Here is a 16,425-nt window from a genome sequence, read left to right on the forward strand (position 1 = left end):
TGAATCACATCACCATCTCAGTATTTTAGCTGATGTTACTCCACTGTTTGGTTCTCAACTCTAACACTTAATGAACCAAAGGACGGAGATCCAGAAACTGACAAGACAAGACTGATAACACTGGATTTTTGAGCTGTGATCTAAAAGAATATAGTGCAAAACCATACATTCCAAGTTCATTAACACTACATTTTGCATGAGACCACAAATCCAGTTTTAAATTGGCACGCAACTCCTGCTTTTTCTCTTTTCATCTTCCTTTGAGAAAAAGATTCCTGGCTACAATTAATTCAGTGGTCCCTCACTGCCTGTAGACTTGCTAGGACACAAAGTCATTTATCATCCAGAGGATCTAGAGTGTTCATATGGATTAGTAACCAAGAAACCCATGAACTGACTGCATGCAGTATCCATCTGACAAATGAACAACAACAACAAGACACAGAAAAAAAAACACCAAAGAAAAGAAACTAAAGAGACTTCAAGTTTCAGAGAAGAAATCATACATGCATGATGAAGGGCAACAGGGGATGGGGAAGGAGAAAGAAGCGTGACCCCCTTGAAAGGATTCACACAAATCCCTATGAACAAATTAAAATTAAATACTTTATTGTTTTGCCTAGATCTACCATCTCTTGCATGATGTAAAGCTAAATCTAATAGTATAATACTTTTTCACAAAGTCCATGTTTTAGTGGGTTCAATCATCAACTGTCCTGGGAAGGTAAGTTATATAAAGTGTTCAGAAGGCTATACATGCTGTTCATACTGCAAGTCTAAGGAACTAGTGTCTAGTAGTTTCCCTAGAGCTGAGGGACACCGATTCAGATTTCTCTTACAGCAAATGCCAACTTCAATAGAATTTGCAGAAATCTAAACCCTGTATTTATTGAGCCTCAAAAGTCGTTAACCACAGAATCATTGAATGGTTTGGGTTGGAAAGGACCTCAAAGATCACCCAGTTCCAACCCCCCTGCCACGGGCAGGAACACCTTCCACTAGACCAGGTTGCTCAAAGCCCCATCCAATCCGGCCTTGAACACTGCCAGGGAGGGGGCAGCCACAACTTCTCTGGGCAACCTCTTCCAGGGCCTCATCACCCTCACAGTAAAGAACTTCTTCCTAATATCTAACTTATATCTCCCCTCTTTCCGTTTGAAACCATTACCCCTCGTCCTATCACTACACCCCCCGGTAAACAGTCCCTTCCCCATCTTTCCTGTAGGCCCCCTTTAAGCGCTGGAAGGCTGCTAGAAGGTCTCCCCAGAGCCTTCTCTTCAGGCTGAACAACCCCAGCTCTCTCAGCCTGTCCTCATTGGGGAGGTGCTCCAGACCCACGATCATCTTTGTGGTGGCCCTCCTCTGGACCTGCTTGAGCAGGTCCATGTCTGTCTTGTGCTGGGGGCCCCAGAGCTGAATGCAGTACTGCAGGTGGGGTCTCACCAGAACAGAGTAGATGGGGAGAATCACCTCCCTCAACCTGCTGGCCACACTGCTTTTGATGCAGCCCAGGATGCGGTTGGCTTTCTGAGCTGTGAGTGCACATCGCTGGCTCATATTCCATTTCTCATCCATCAACACCCCCAAGTCCTTCTCTGCAGGGCTGCTCTCGATCCACTCATTGCCCAGCCTGTATCTGTGCTTGGGATTGCCCCAACCCAGGCGCAGGACCTTGCACGTGGCCTTGCTGAACTTCATGAGGTTCACACTGGCCCACCTCTCCAGCCTGTCAAGGTCCCTCTGGATGGCCTCCCTTCCCTCCAGTGTGTCGGCTGCACCACACAGCTTGGAGTTGTTGTCAAACTTCCTGAGAGTGCACTCAATCCCACTGTCCATGGGACAAAGATGTTAAATAGCATCGGTCTCAATACCCCTGAGGGATGCCACTCGTCACTAGTCTCCACTTGGACATCAAGCCGTTGACTGTGATTCTTTGAGCATGACCATCCAGCCAATTCCTGACCCACTGAGTGCTCCATTTATCAATGTCTGTCTCCAGTCTCCAGTTTAGACACAAGGATGTCATGCAGGTCAGTGTTGAATGCTTTGCACAATAATAAAGGAGTCCATCTTTTCAGGATAAAACCTGGTGGTTCTGAAGCCTTCATTGAGCTCTTTTCTATTCCTGATTTCATAAACACTGAATTTCACTGCTCCTTTTCTGACTCGGCCAGGACACAAGACTGAGTTGATCAGATATTCTTCATGAATATTAGTGGAATTGCTGGATTCTTTTTTGACCACAGCACCCAAATTTCCAAGAACACAGAAACAGCTTCGCAAGACTGTAGTTATTTCATCAACCTTCTGGTCTATAATGTATAGAAAACATTCAGATCAGATGACAAAGAACCCATGACCACATCCTGTCAGAATTTTAGAAGGAAATTTTCCCTTCTTTTAAGAAGTGTCATACAAAGTTACCCTGCGTCTTTTTTTCCTACTGGAATGAAAAGCAGCCTTGTATTCCAGTCAACAGACATCCCCAAACAGTCTGAAGGCAACAGAATGAGGAAATTTGCCTCTCCAAGAAAGGCAAAAGGTCCCTTAACATCAGATTTTTGGACTGAATATTTATATTTTTTTCCTTGCAGAATCTCCTCTGGGTTTAGACAATTTACACCACACCTTAACAGAAGAGGCATTAAAGCAAATGTGAAATGGAGTGTATCAATAGCTAGGAAAGCTGGAAATGCATTCTCTGTACAGTCCAAACAACAGCAAGAAACTTAAGAAAATAATGCTCTAATATATCTCTAGACCTATACAAGAGAACATCAAGGCCACGCTAGACAACTTACAGCAGCATCCCTGACATTTTTTTAATACTTCTACTAAACCAGCAAACTACTCTAACATGGATTAAATTCTCAATTAAAAAAGGCAAAGGATCAATGTCAATGTGAAGAGGTTGAATATTACTCTTTCCAGATTCTTGTCTGCAGTATAAATTACAGGTTTGTGCATTTCTAGAAATGCAGATAGTGAAGTTTGTTTTTCTCAGGAAGAAGAGTGTTTAGGTGGCTTAGCAAAACTGAACCAAAGTAAAAGACACTGGAAAAACAGTTTATGACATGACCTTCCAGAATTTTCATTGAACACTAAGAGCACTAAAACCACAGATCTCCCGAAAAACTAACATAATATAGGAAATCTGGTCCTTTTTATAAAAAATCTCAGCTATCTACACAGTTATGACAAAGTGCCTAGACAGCTCTAGCAAGTATTGCCTTCCAAAAAGTTCTTACATAGCCCTCTTGAGCACAGAGCATAAGTAAAAGGTCATATTGAAAACATTAAGATTCAAAGTCACTCTTTCCATGTTTCCATGCTATATCCCAACAAATGACTGTTTTCCATTTTTCTATTTCCTTACAAATCTAACTCTATTAGAGGCACAGCATGATTCACAGCAATTTGAAACTGTCGTTACCAACCACCACATTTGGGAGGAAGGCGTATAAAATGCTGAACTGTATACAGTCACTCTGGATTTTGTTCGTTTACTTATGAAACACCAAACTTTTCCCTCACATTCAGAAAAAGCAAACTTTTTTTTTAGAAAGAGTTTACTACTTTTTATCTGTACCTATACTGTACTTCATATTCATACTAAAATAGCACATGACAAACAGCAGTAAAATGACAACAGTGTGCATGCTGTCTGTTTTCTGGCTATAGGCCACCACCCTGCTGCACAGGCTGAAAACATCCAGCCTAGAGACTGCTTTCTATCAGCCCAAGGCTTCCCACCTGCATCCACCTGCTGCCTTTTGCAGTGCAGTGGCACATTGGAGGCATCTTCTGAGAACAGAAGTCACCTACGAGACACCATCATTTCCTGCAGAAGGGTTGCTCCTCCATCACCTGGGACACACACGTCTCATCAGATGTGGAGAAAGCAACATTGAGGAGCATAGGGGCGGGACGTTGGCCAGAAACAGGCTGTTGCCATCCACTAAATGAAAAGTTGGGATAGTCAGGCTTGAGGCTAATCTGAGGCGTGCTGGGGAAAAAGTTCAGCTGGCAGTAAGCTGCATGAATTAAGCTGGTAACAGTCTGGTCCTGACTGTATTCTTTTCCACTCAAAATTACTGTGAATTAAATGCTATATTTTAACTGTCTACAGCAAAATGAGCTATCGTACAATGAATTCTCAAAATTCCCTAAAAAGCACTGGACATATTCTGTACATGTAGTGTAATCTTCCTGTGACGTGTAGGGTCACGGTGTACCACCTTTACTTGTCGCTGGAAGAAAGTGGACAGCTTACCAGTCCTGACAGGCTTGATTATCACAAATTTAAACTTTTTTTTTTTTAATTAGCAAAAATAAGCCTTACGACTGTAAACAACATTTTCATAGCCAAATTTCAAAGGCTTTGGCACAGTATGCATGGGTAGACATAACCGATGATCTTTGCACTTCTTTCTTGCAAGTTCAGACAAAACCTTCTCTTATGATCAAAACACTCTTACTAGTGGGTACAGACAAGACAAAAAACCAAAATGGCCACATGCTCCTTAGTTTTCACGATGATCAAGCCTGGCACATTTACAACCATCTCTCCACCCACTTTTTCCCAGTTGAAAAATCATCCTGGATACAAAGGCATAGCAGAACGCAGCCATGCCCCCAAACAGCCATACACACATGCAAGTTTTTTGCTACAATTTCTAAAGCGCTTCTTTTTTTTGTCCAACCTTATTCTCACTCTAGTTCCTCGAATTTTACAAGGATAGGCAGGCGCTGACCAAGTCAAAGCCTTCCGTGAGGTCTTTTCGCCCATTGTTTCCATGTTTGCCTTAGAAAGAGACTGCCTAAGGACCGGAGCTGTCTTTACTTGTCCTGTAAAGCCCAGACACATTGTTGGCACTTCAGCCTGAAAAAGTTTCTGAAAATATTTTTATTTGTTCCATACAGAACAGACTGCTCCCTCTAAATGATGCATTTGTTCAGCTAAAGTAACAAACTCTGCCAGCTCGCTCTGCTCTCCTATTCCAAATCGCATGCAGGGACAATGATGCATGCAGACTCCCATGGAGGAACTGGAAAGCAGAGGAAGAGGTGACTGGGAAGTGAACAGAACTGAAATGGCTGAAGTTGCACAGGAAGGACTACACCACCTAAACTAAATAAAATGTTGCTCCTCAAAATAATTGTCTAGTGAAATAAGAACTGATTCCAAGAAGCAGGGACTAGTATTATAATCTCTCCAGTCTCTGAAGAATTTAGAATAGAGTTTTGAAACAGATTTTTCCAGGGCTAAGGTGGCAAGCTCTACTTCAAATAGGTGGTTTTTTTCTTTAAATAAATTCCAAAGTATTTCTTTCATGTAAGACTAATAAAATCACTTTGCTTAGCAGAAAAGAGATGTCTCAAAATTGAAACTACTTTTTAGTTTTGGTTTGGGCCACAAAAAGAGAAAGAATGATGCAAAACCAGGACAGTGTTTAGACTCATCTGTGCGTGTTATTTAAACACCAAACCCATCATTCACTCACAGGACAGTGGCAGATGGCCACTTTTATACTAATAACTTCAGTGCAAAAATTTTGCTTTTAAATTGGTATCAGAGACCATAGTATATTCAGCTAAACTAAAAAAATGCCCTTATTAAGAATACCTCAGGCAGTACCTTCAATCCATTTCAAAACACTTAACACCTGTTTTCAGAAAGGCCTTCAAAAATACTGCTTCTTACAAACTTATACATCATTTTGTTTGTCAGTATCTGCAGCTGGAGACATCTTCTAAAGCAAACAACACAGTGGTAGAGACACTTGTTGCTAACAACTGCTAGCAAGTTGTTTGTTTAAAAAAGATCTGCCTAATCACTTGCATATATGTTGTACTGATTTACTAATGGTTTAGTTCATTAATCTCAAGCAGTTCTACATTTCCCCATGCCTCATATAACCAGAAACTGTTCCATTTGGCTATACTAATTATGATCATTACTTCTGAAGTAACACAGGAACAGTGATAAGCACAATGTAATAGGAGGGACTCACATACAGTAGACGACAAGTTTACTCTAAAATGGAAGCACACAATTAATAGTTGTTTTACCAAGATACACAAAGCATATTTAATTCTGTACTGAGAAACAGAGAGGAGTCAACACATAACACTACTATATAAAGTTATAACGAATCCTAAATACAAACATTTAAAAAACCCTTTCAAGTAAAGGCTGAAGAGCATGATGCAGCTTAACGATTCTGTGATCTCAGGACACATTACAGACCCTCTCCAAGGTCTGAAACAAAATTTATAAGCTTATCATAGAGGTAAGCAATCTCTTATCTAGATTATATAATGATCTAATTAGGATACTTAAAGGCAAAACAGTTTTGATTCAGTAACAGTTTACATTTATGCTAGCATTACATACAAAAGGGCAATTCTGATTGTTCTCTTGGCAATTCTGTAACCAGCAAGAATTTAACATGTAACTGGTTAAGTCAAATGAAACGAAAATGTGAAGTTTTTAGTCATTTGGAAATTATTTACAACCGCATAACACCAGAAAATATACAGAAGTCTAATTCAGGAATTAATTTTGTCCTACTTAATAATGAGAACCCATCTTCTGTATTTTTTCCCAAATGTATATTTTATCACCTCCTAAAGCAGCAATAAGATTATAGAAATTTAACATGAATGAAGACATGGCCAAAAGCTGGCAAATCAAAAGTTCTGTAATTTTTCAGGTCTTTTCCTCTACTTAAATGTTACTTTTAACATTTAAGAGAGATTACATTCAAATAAAAAGGTTTTTTTAACATGATGGTAATTATCTACTGTACTATTCAGAAGTATTAATTATGTCCTAAGCAGAAGAAACGTAGGCACTAAGTATTACTAAAGAATCAAATTGAGCATTGACTCTTCAGCTCTCTACCAAAATACGAGTAACACTAATCAAGATTTGCTTACATCACCAGCCTTACTACTGTATTTTCATGATATTTTTGTCACAGTCAAACAATTTCACAATGTGAACTTTAAGAATGATGCATTATGCAAAATATATGCAGCTGCCTTCAAACTGACAGTCCAAGCATATGTATTTTGCAGATCTAACCAGAGTAATTTATTTACTCCTCATCCCCAGAGGCATAAATTACTACCTCCACAAGTGAGAGGTACAGGTGACCACATTCAACACATGTAGCCTACTTCTGCAAAGTAACAAGATGAATTTCTTAGTCTTTTTTAACCCTAGTTATTTACTTTTTATTTAAGCTGACTAGAAACAGACACACTATCAGCTGCAGCCTCTTAGCATCAAGGGCAATAACTAGTATTTCCAAAAAGCAACTTCTTAAAATACTCAAATGTCAAAAACACATCTGTCTGTGCCTTGAATTATATCATTTCGGTCTGCAGGAAAAAAATGTCACTTGAAAAATGGAGAATTCTTTGATAGCTCTCAATTTTTGTGTTTAAATGATAAAAAATTTCAACATTGTCAATATGTGAAATGCGATCAGTAACTTCTGACAGTTGCTCTCAGGATCTAGCATTCAGAAAGGAAAAAAAACCCAAACACATTTTTTCCATTTGTTTTTAGATACGTCTTCAAATACTAAAGGCTGAAAAGAACTTTTCTTCTCAGATAGACTGTTATATGAAAAATGAAATGATCTCCAACTAAAAAAGAGGCTCCTAAGCCAATGGAGAGCAAGAAAAGTTCAACAGCATCAGCGACATTACAAGAGTGGGAGACCAGAATAAGAACTCCTCTAGGTCAGGAAAACAGAAGGAACATTGCATAAACACAGAATGGGCTTTTCTCTGGTGACTTTACCAAAAATAAATTGGGCAATTGTACGACATCTTCATAGGCAGTGGTGCAAATTTCCCTAACATCAGCAAGTCGTCAGTGAGAATATAGCTGCTGAATATACTGAGTGTCTTTTTATGCTGTTATTTGAATAGAACTCACACAGACAATATCTGAGAATTTATGTAAAAGACTGATTGAAATGTTAAACTTACAGCTGTGGTAAATTGGGTCTAACAAAGGGATCGTTTTCTGCCCCATTCACAGCTTTATTTTTCCTCTGCTTGGGTTCAGAATTGGCAGATGGTGCCTGAGAATTATTTGTAGTTGGAGGCTTTCGCTTGGCCAGGAGCTTTCTTTGCCTTTCAATGTCTTCCCTTTGTTGATTCACCCATTCTTGCTGCCTGTAAACCCCAAAAAAAGCTTTATTAAAGTTTCATCATTTTGCATTTTTTGAAGAACCATTTTTTTCAACTGATAAAACATTAAGAAATTTTTAGAAAACTTTCTGTGCACATGAAAATGTTTCCTAGGAAAAAGAACACCAGTGCTCTTCATGAGTGAAAAATTTTGCTGGCGTTTTGGCACAATTTAGTTTTGAAATACACGGTGGGGGGTTGTTTTGAGGTTGTTTTGGTTTTGAAGTGTTACACACGATTTCTGCACTAGAAAAAGAAGAAAAAAAAAAAGAAAGTATCTGAGCTGTTGGATACCTTCTTTTATACCATCAAAAGAAGTGTAACAGAGACAAAGTACTTCATTTTTATAGGCCAAATACTGAATTTGATCTGACCGTTCCCAAATAAACCACCGGTTTGGTTGTATGGCAAACAATTACAGATTTTATGCAAAACACATATACATACTCTTTTTAAGCTTGTCTTAAGAAAAACCCCAACAATGCCCTAGACAATCACATAATGCTATGACTACATATTGCCCTTCAAAAACTAAACCCCTGGTGAATCACTTTTTTATACATACAATGTCCAAAGATTGAAGCAGACTCGTTACCAAAGAACATCTTCCAGGGCATTGCATAATTGTTTTACCACCATCTCTGATGGTCTCCCAGGGGTCCTTTCCTTGGCTCTATCTCTGCTGAAATACCTGTCACAGCAGCTCTTTCCCAGGTGGCTGCTTTCCCCCACCCACTTGCACTAGACCCTATCTGAGGCTGCCAGATTTGTCACTCCTCTTTCACGGCACTGAGGAGCTGGATCCCTGAAAAAGCTGCTACAGTGATGGATATGCAGCACTATGTGACGAATGAGAACTTCACAGGCCTCATCTGCCCCAGTGACCACCAGTGATACATGCTGCTTGAAAAATCACTGATTTAGTTTTACAGCTCTTTCTACCAGCTGAGCTGAATAATTACACGCTGCTCATTTAGTACATTCATGCTTTTTTAAGGATAGTTAAAATCAAGTGAAACCAAACTGTTTTTCAAAGATACCAAACCTTAGTGTTCTCTCAGTTGATTAAAGGAGTTCTGTACTGTATTCTTAGCCTTCAAAAGGCAAAGCAGAACACAACGTATGAAAAGCCGCTCCAATCCTAGAACCTTAGTAATAAAAAAATCCACTAGAGGGAACTAACAATTAGTGAGAATTTTAAGAACATAGCATTGACTAACTTCACAAGATTTTGAAATGCAAAGCCATCTGTCCACTGTTCAGTAAATGAAGCACCATGACGAACTGTTGTAAAATGCCCCAGGCGTAATCTGTCTTGCATGCTCTTCTCTCTGCTTGCCAGTTTTTCCTGCGTGCTCTAAGAAAACAACAACAAAAAAATAGTATTTAGTAACACTAAAGTGTTCAAAAAGTCAGTAAAAACACTCAGGATTGTTTCCTCCAACAACTTTCTAAGTGAGGGAAAAAAAGAGTAGATGAAAATATCTTTTCATTACTTTACTCCATTTATTCTAATTTCCGCAGAACTCAAACTTCTGCAGTTGTCAGAACTGGTACTAACTAACAACGATTTGTGCACAAAAAAAAAGTCTGAGTGGCTCAGTTTTCCTATAAAGTTCACTGTTCTTCATAATTAACAAAACATTTTATTTGTAAATACAGCAAAACTGAGATCATCAGCATCATACAGGCATATAACTAAGATTATGCCTGTACATGCCCATTATACTAAATGAGCCTGCTTAGATATCAAGAAGAGCGCACCTACTATACTTAGTCTGGAAACTCCCTTGATGGAGCATCTCTGTTACTACTTGTACCAAACTGACTGAGCTCAGGAATCTCTGTGTGGCAATGCACTGCAGGTAGACTTAACTGCAATCAGATATTCACTTGCAGCAACAGAAACAGATGTTCATCTCAGAACTAGTCATTACTACCACAAGCCTCCTTGAGATAAGTGACTGAGTCTGCCTAGTCTGCTTCAGCACAAGAAGAGCACTGTGAACACTGCTGATGGACAGAAACTTCTTTAATTGTTACAAACGCTTGTTTCTTAAGAAATGCCTATGGCTCAAAATCACACACACACACAAAAAAAAGTGAGAGAAGTTGACAGAATTAAGGATCTTTGTGCAAACAGACTTCTGCACTGAAGAGAAGGCCTGCATGGCCTTTCATGAAAAATGGCTCATACGATATTCTCAGTCTGAAGGTGTCCGTATTGCATCACGCTCAACAGATCTGATGAGTCTTTTGTCTGGATTCCCCTCATGCTGGAACTTAAAAAGGACTGCAATAATTTATTTATGGCATGCTAGCAAGGAAACTCCCTAATCCTCTAATGGATCAGTTGGTGCCCTTGTATCTGACAGCAGCATCTAGCGGCTAGTGTTAGGGAACAGACTTGGCTGTTTACCTTTTTTGTATCCTAATTTGTAATAAGTTGATTTTCTATTGCCTTTTCATTAATATTTTTTTAAATAAGGCTATTTTAAAGAAGAGATAAACAAGGTATCCTTGTCTTTTAAGAAATTCTGCTAGTTTAACTATAATTGGCATTAAATTTGAAATAAATATTTCTGTCATAGTAGCATGAATGTAAATGATCACCTTCATTTGCTTGTTTCCATTAATTCTGAGCTAACATAGCATTTTATCACTTTAGATCAAAAATTATCTCAGCCACTTAAGTTGTCTCACAAAGAGATTTTATCAGTCTCTTCTTCACAACCGATTACGTTCAGAAATCTTTTCATCCACTGTAATCTTATTCTTAAAGTTTGTCCAGAAAATTTACCACACACTAAATTCTGACCTTTTATGCTTTGCTATATCTGAATTACTCATGATGGGAACCCCCCCCTTAAATTAGAAAGGTCACATTTTCCACAATCTGAAAAAGAGTCAACATTCTATTTTGCCTATTCAGGCTTATAAAAAACACACACTTCCAGATAGAGACCATGCATATGAAGTTTCAGTCTCAAAGACTAATGCGAAATAGTGAAAATGAAGGGCTGATAATGGAGTTCTACAGCACCCTCAAAGTTTTTATCACAAATACTTTAAAAGTAAACTTACCTTTTCAATCAGAAGCTTCTTGCTCATTGAAATGCATTTGTTTAACCTTTCTTTATATTTTTCAAGTAGCTTTTGTTGTTCATCTATTTGTCTTCTAAGATCACAGTTAGCCTAATGAACATACATAAATTTTGAAAAGATGTATCGAAACACCATTTTTTTTGATCAGCTGTCACAGAAAATAAAGGTATCTACCTTCACATGACTAAACTAAGGAACATGCATAAAACATATATATCTATAGGCAAAAATCTCATGTGATAGATCTTTCCCAATTTGTAGAAGGATACCTTGCTTCCTTTTTTACTTCCTTTACACTGAGCTGCACGCTGTATTACAGAGCATTCAGCATATAATTAACATATAAAACCATTCTACTGATCACTTTTCTAGTCCTCCAGTGTTAAACGGGAAGTTTAATTTTAGCTCCAGATCCTTTACATCTGATTGCTGAAGTCACGTGAAATCCCAACGTTTTTCATTTAAAAGGAAACAAAAAATTCACAATTGTAGAAGTTTCGACTATTATTCAATTAAGTTTAACAAGTTCCCTACGACCCAATTATATTTAACTTATTACCTTAAAAAAACCCACATTGATATTATTTTGTTTAAAACTAAATTATTTTATTTTAAAAAAAGGTTAGATTTGTCTATCCCATACTGTTGAGTATGTCCTAAAACAGTTCACATACACAATTTTATAATGTATGACTGCATAGGTTAATATGTACTTGTCCACATATAAACACTAAACAGACTACAAATTGTTTCATATTTCTATATATCACCTCTCCAACACTTCTTTCAAGAGCAGAAGCATTAAGATTTTTTTTTCTGAAAACGAGTCTTAAGAGCACAGTATAGCATAGGTTTCTCATGAATAGTTATTTATTGCCCATAATAATTTCTGTCACAATCATCTCCATTCTGAAACTGCCAACAGTTGTCCCACTGATAACTGCTATCCACAATTAGTACAACAAAACCCGACCTCTTACGTGAAATTGTATTACAAACTTAAAGAATTAATCAACTGCCTGCAAAACAGCATCAACTTTCTCTGTACATTCAGAAATTCTATAAAAATATTTAATTATTAACAAACAGTAGCACAGAAGCAGAAAAAAAACCCTTATGCATTTAATTTTATAGACTTCTTGGATTTTCAGAAAAAAAAAATTACAAAAATTAAGAACTCATTTCACCTTTTAATTTAGGTAACTCCAGGGCAATTTTTAAAAACAAGGCTTATTCAAACATTTAAAATATTTGCCTCAGATTCACTGTTTTTCTGAACAAATATCTTCACCCCATGTCTAACACTTACCCTGAGTAAGTCATCTATACGACCTTCTTTCTTTTCCAAGTCTTGATTTTTATTACTTTCTAGTGCAGCTAATTTCAGCATTGTGAGATCAGTCTAAAAAGAACATTTTGAAATATTTATCCTTTAACAATTACAGCATTATTTTTCTCATCTTTGTTACACAGAGAAATAAACTACTTTAAAACATTCAACAAGACCAGCACATCCTATTTCCAAGTGTTTTTAAAGTGACATGGAAGGTTCTTATTCAGAACTGCTTCCCCTCTTCATGAGGACCCCTGAACAGCTGGGATAAATCATGAACGGTGTTAAAAGATTTCATCACTAATTGAAAAGTTGTTGTTCATAAAAAAAACATAAAACAGGGCAAGAATGTAAATGTCAGCTAATTACTTTAAATCTCTGTATTTGGTCAACAGGTGAAATAGCCTTGTTCTGACTAACTTGAGAAAGAACAGATCATGTCAGAAACGGCAGAAAGGATTAAAACACTTGCTTTTGGCTTTTAAAAGTAATGACAGAACTGTATCTTGATCATTTTGATTACCATCTCATTTTTCTTTTTCAATATCGTATTTTAAATGCAATATGACAACAGGAGCTGTCACTTCAAATACTGCCTGAAAGAGCAGCCTTTACTTCTAAGATCACACAACTGCTAAAACCTTGAGCAAAAGCCTATCAATGACATGGTCATCTTACTACTCATGAAGTGCAATGTAGGAAGCAAGCAAGCAAGGAATACAAAACTAATCAGAGAGATTTAAATTATGAGCTGCTTAACAGAAAAATGCTTCAGCAGACTGTAAAGAGCAAAGCTTTTGAAAGCCTTCAAGAGATTAGAAGAAGTTGAAAGACAAAGAAATAAACTATCTATCAGGTTTTTTCTACAGTCTGAAGTGATATAGGATAGCCCTACTCAAAAATAGTTACCTGAGTAATTTTAAAAGATAACTGCTTTGGTTGCGTGATAGGGTGGTCCCCGAAAGCTAATGAAGTAGGAGAAGGACTATTCTGTCGAACCTGGAATGCATAAAAACAAAGGGGTTTAGATACAATTGTGATATTCAATTATGAACATAGCCCTGCTTACAACTCTTGGCAGGAAGATCATATAGAATAGAGAAATAAGGTATCTTTATTACAGAAGATACTACTTGGAGCACTGCATTGAGAGGTATTGCTATGCTGCTATATATTACTTGCAGTTTAGAAACGAGGCACATATTCTCTGAGAAAATGAAGATTGCTTGGGAACTTTGGGAAACAAATTGAAAGATTTAAGACAATACAAGACTGACATAAGGTGATGTCAGTCTTACAGAGACTTATTTTTCTGATTCTAAGCTTTCACAACTCAAAAGTAAAACAATGTAAGTTATTTTTGGAGTGGTTATTTCCCATGGGAGACACAGAAGGGGGAAGCTAGTGCAGATCAGAACACAAATTCCGCTAATGAAACTTCCCAAAACCCACTAGTCTGTGTGAATGAGATTATTTTCAAGCAAAATTCTACAATCTGTATTACACTCCATACTTTTAGCAAGAATAAGATGAAGTTGAAAGTACATGGAATAAAAGCTGAGGTTTAGCACCAGAGAAAATAAATCCTTTCAGTAACTGGCAGAATCTATTTGGCCATTTAGAATCACATGCGGGTGTACTTAATGCTAAAATTGTGCATGTGAGGACGAAAAAAAAAAAGAATTAGCATGACCAACAAAGACAACTTCAAAAGGATACAGACAAATTAGGTGTCAATTATTTAAATACTTATGATTCATCAAAAACAGCTTTTAAAGTCCTGAGTTCAGGGTTCAGTCTCCTCACAAGTAACAAAAATCCTCCCCTTTGTGTGAGGCTTCTGAACAGATACAATTAGAACATTTTAACATTTATTCAACAAAATTACTTTATATCTAAAAAATGTTTTAGGAAAAAAGCCCCAACATTAACAGAAAATTCTCATTTTAATATTTAACTTGATCCTTCCTCCACCCCACTCCCCCTTTTGAAAGAATGAACTGCTTCCCTGGATTCCTTCCTTTGAAAACTCTTCCCTTGAATATATTGTTTTCAGTTATGCTACTTTTAGACTATTAAAGTATTTTCAGCAGTTACGAAGTTCACGAGCTTACAGAAGAAGGAGCGGAATGTGAATTCTGAGGAGATCGGATCGTAGGTGGTACGCCTCGCACTGGACTAGAGCCGTTTCCACCTTGGTACTGTAGAGAAGATAGGGCCCTCCAATTAGTCAATCTTCTTATCAAAATACATTATACATCTACTGAAACACAGCCCATCTGTACACAGAATTTGTAAATCAGATTGTATTACTTTTATTAGTGTAGTCTTTGGCCATTTAAAGAAAAGCGTGAAAGAAAATGGTTTTTGTATTTTAGCTCAGGCTGCACCAAGAGACCATTGCATCTCTGCTTCAAGTTTTAATACTCAAACTTACATAAAGGAAAAAAAAAGTATCCTTGCAAGAGGCTTGTTCATTACAAGCAAAATTTTGTAACATCCAGAAAAAGCTAAAAGTAAATTTTAAAGCTAAAGTGAATTATACACACAAAAACCTTACCTCAAAATAGTCACTAATCTTGTGACTGCGTCCCCCAATATTCTTTCCTGAAACAAATACATTAATACATTAGAATTGCTTAAATAAATTACTTATAGATGTGTCTTACATTTTACCTGTACAGTAATTATAGTAAAGTCTTACCACTTGTTAATTGGTTTTCTTTGATGTGCCAATATGTGATCTCCACATGTAGATAATTAAGGGACTGGCCACAACGAAGAGATTTGCATATTCCATTCATTGAGAAATCAGAAGTCACACTTCAACTCCTAAACTGGATTAGTGCAGACTTAGCAGTAAGCCTAGATCTCTTCTAGATAACAGGAAACTCATCTCTCATCCTACCTTTAGCTCTAAGTCCCTCCCCTTTTCAAGCACTATCTCAAAGTTCACCCGCTTCCAAAATACTAAATTAACCAAGTCTCTTAACATCATATGCTCCAGGTGAGTTATTGTGCTCAAATGTTCAGGCCAAGTATTTCTCTAAGTGCCAATAACAGTGTGGGCATGGAGGATTACAAGCATTTCCATTCCTCCCAACCTGATTATGAATTGGCAAACTCACAGGGTTAACTAGGGAGATAAACAGAGCAGAATGAGAGCAGAATTCCTTTTATCTTAATCAGCATCAAGACTTCAGGAGCTTCAGTGTGAATTAATCTTTCTTCAACATGAGGACCTGACCCATATGTGGTGTTCCAGAGACTGCACCAATGACTTACCCAATGGCATAACTGTTTTCTTCTATTTGGCCCTAAAATGACTGTTAAGTCTTAAGACTGTATTTGTCTCTTGCACAGGTCAGACCACCTGTTACGACACACCTTGAAAATGGACCATTGTTCAAAGCTTTTTTCTTTACAGAAAGAAATTTTTGCAGTAAGTTAGGAGATCATTACCCATATGTCCAAAAATGTAATTTTGGACTTTTTAGCAAAGATTTTCAAGCTTTTCTATTGCTTCAGCCCTGAAGAATTCTTTCTAGTCCAACATGCCTCTATACTGACAGTATTGCGTAACTTTGTGTCACTAAGAATATCACAAAGAAACAGAAACATTTGGCAGCCCTTTTCTGTGTCAAGACTTTCAACAGAAATATTTAGATAAAATAATTCAGACCTAGAACAGCACCCAGCTAACTCCTCCAGTAGATATTCACTTGTGTACATGTCACTGCTACTGCCCTCTATCCAGTTCTTCACCCACTCTGTAA

The 16,425-nt window shown here is 37.5% G+C and overlaps 1 protein-coding gene across 1 annotated transcript in view; it reads right to left on the reverse strand.

Moving 5' to 3' along the window:
- TLK1 (tousled like kinase 1) overlaps positions 1–16,425 on the reverse strand; it is a 71,254-nt gene that overhangs the window by 17,170 nt on the left and 37,659 nt on the right. The window contains exons 5-11 of the mRNA XM_086466077.1: positions 15,210–15,256; positions 14,764–14,850; positions 13,559–13,648; positions 12,626–12,718; positions 11,296–11,406; positions 9,432–9,568; positions 8,008–8,196 (exon numbers count right to left, since the gene is read on the reverse strand). Coding sequence (XP_086322203.1) covers positions 8,008–8,196; positions 9,432–9,568; positions 11,296–11,406; positions 12,626–12,718; positions 13,559–13,648; positions 14,764–14,850; positions 15,210–15,256 — 754 coding nt within the window. The remainder of the gene's footprint in view (positions 1–8,007; positions 8,197–9,431; positions 9,569–11,295; positions 11,407–12,625; positions 12,719–13,558; positions 13,649–14,763; positions 14,851–15,209; positions 15,257–16,425) is intronic.

This window comes from Leptosomus discolor, chromosome 5, assembly GCF_034619465.1.
Source record: "Leptosomus discolor isolate bLepDis1 chromosome 5, bLepDis1.hap2, whole genome shotgun sequence".
Classification (NCBI taxonomy): domain Eukaryota; kingdom Metazoa; phylum Chordata; class Aves; order Leptosomiformes; family Leptosomidae; genus Leptosomus; species Leptosomus discolor.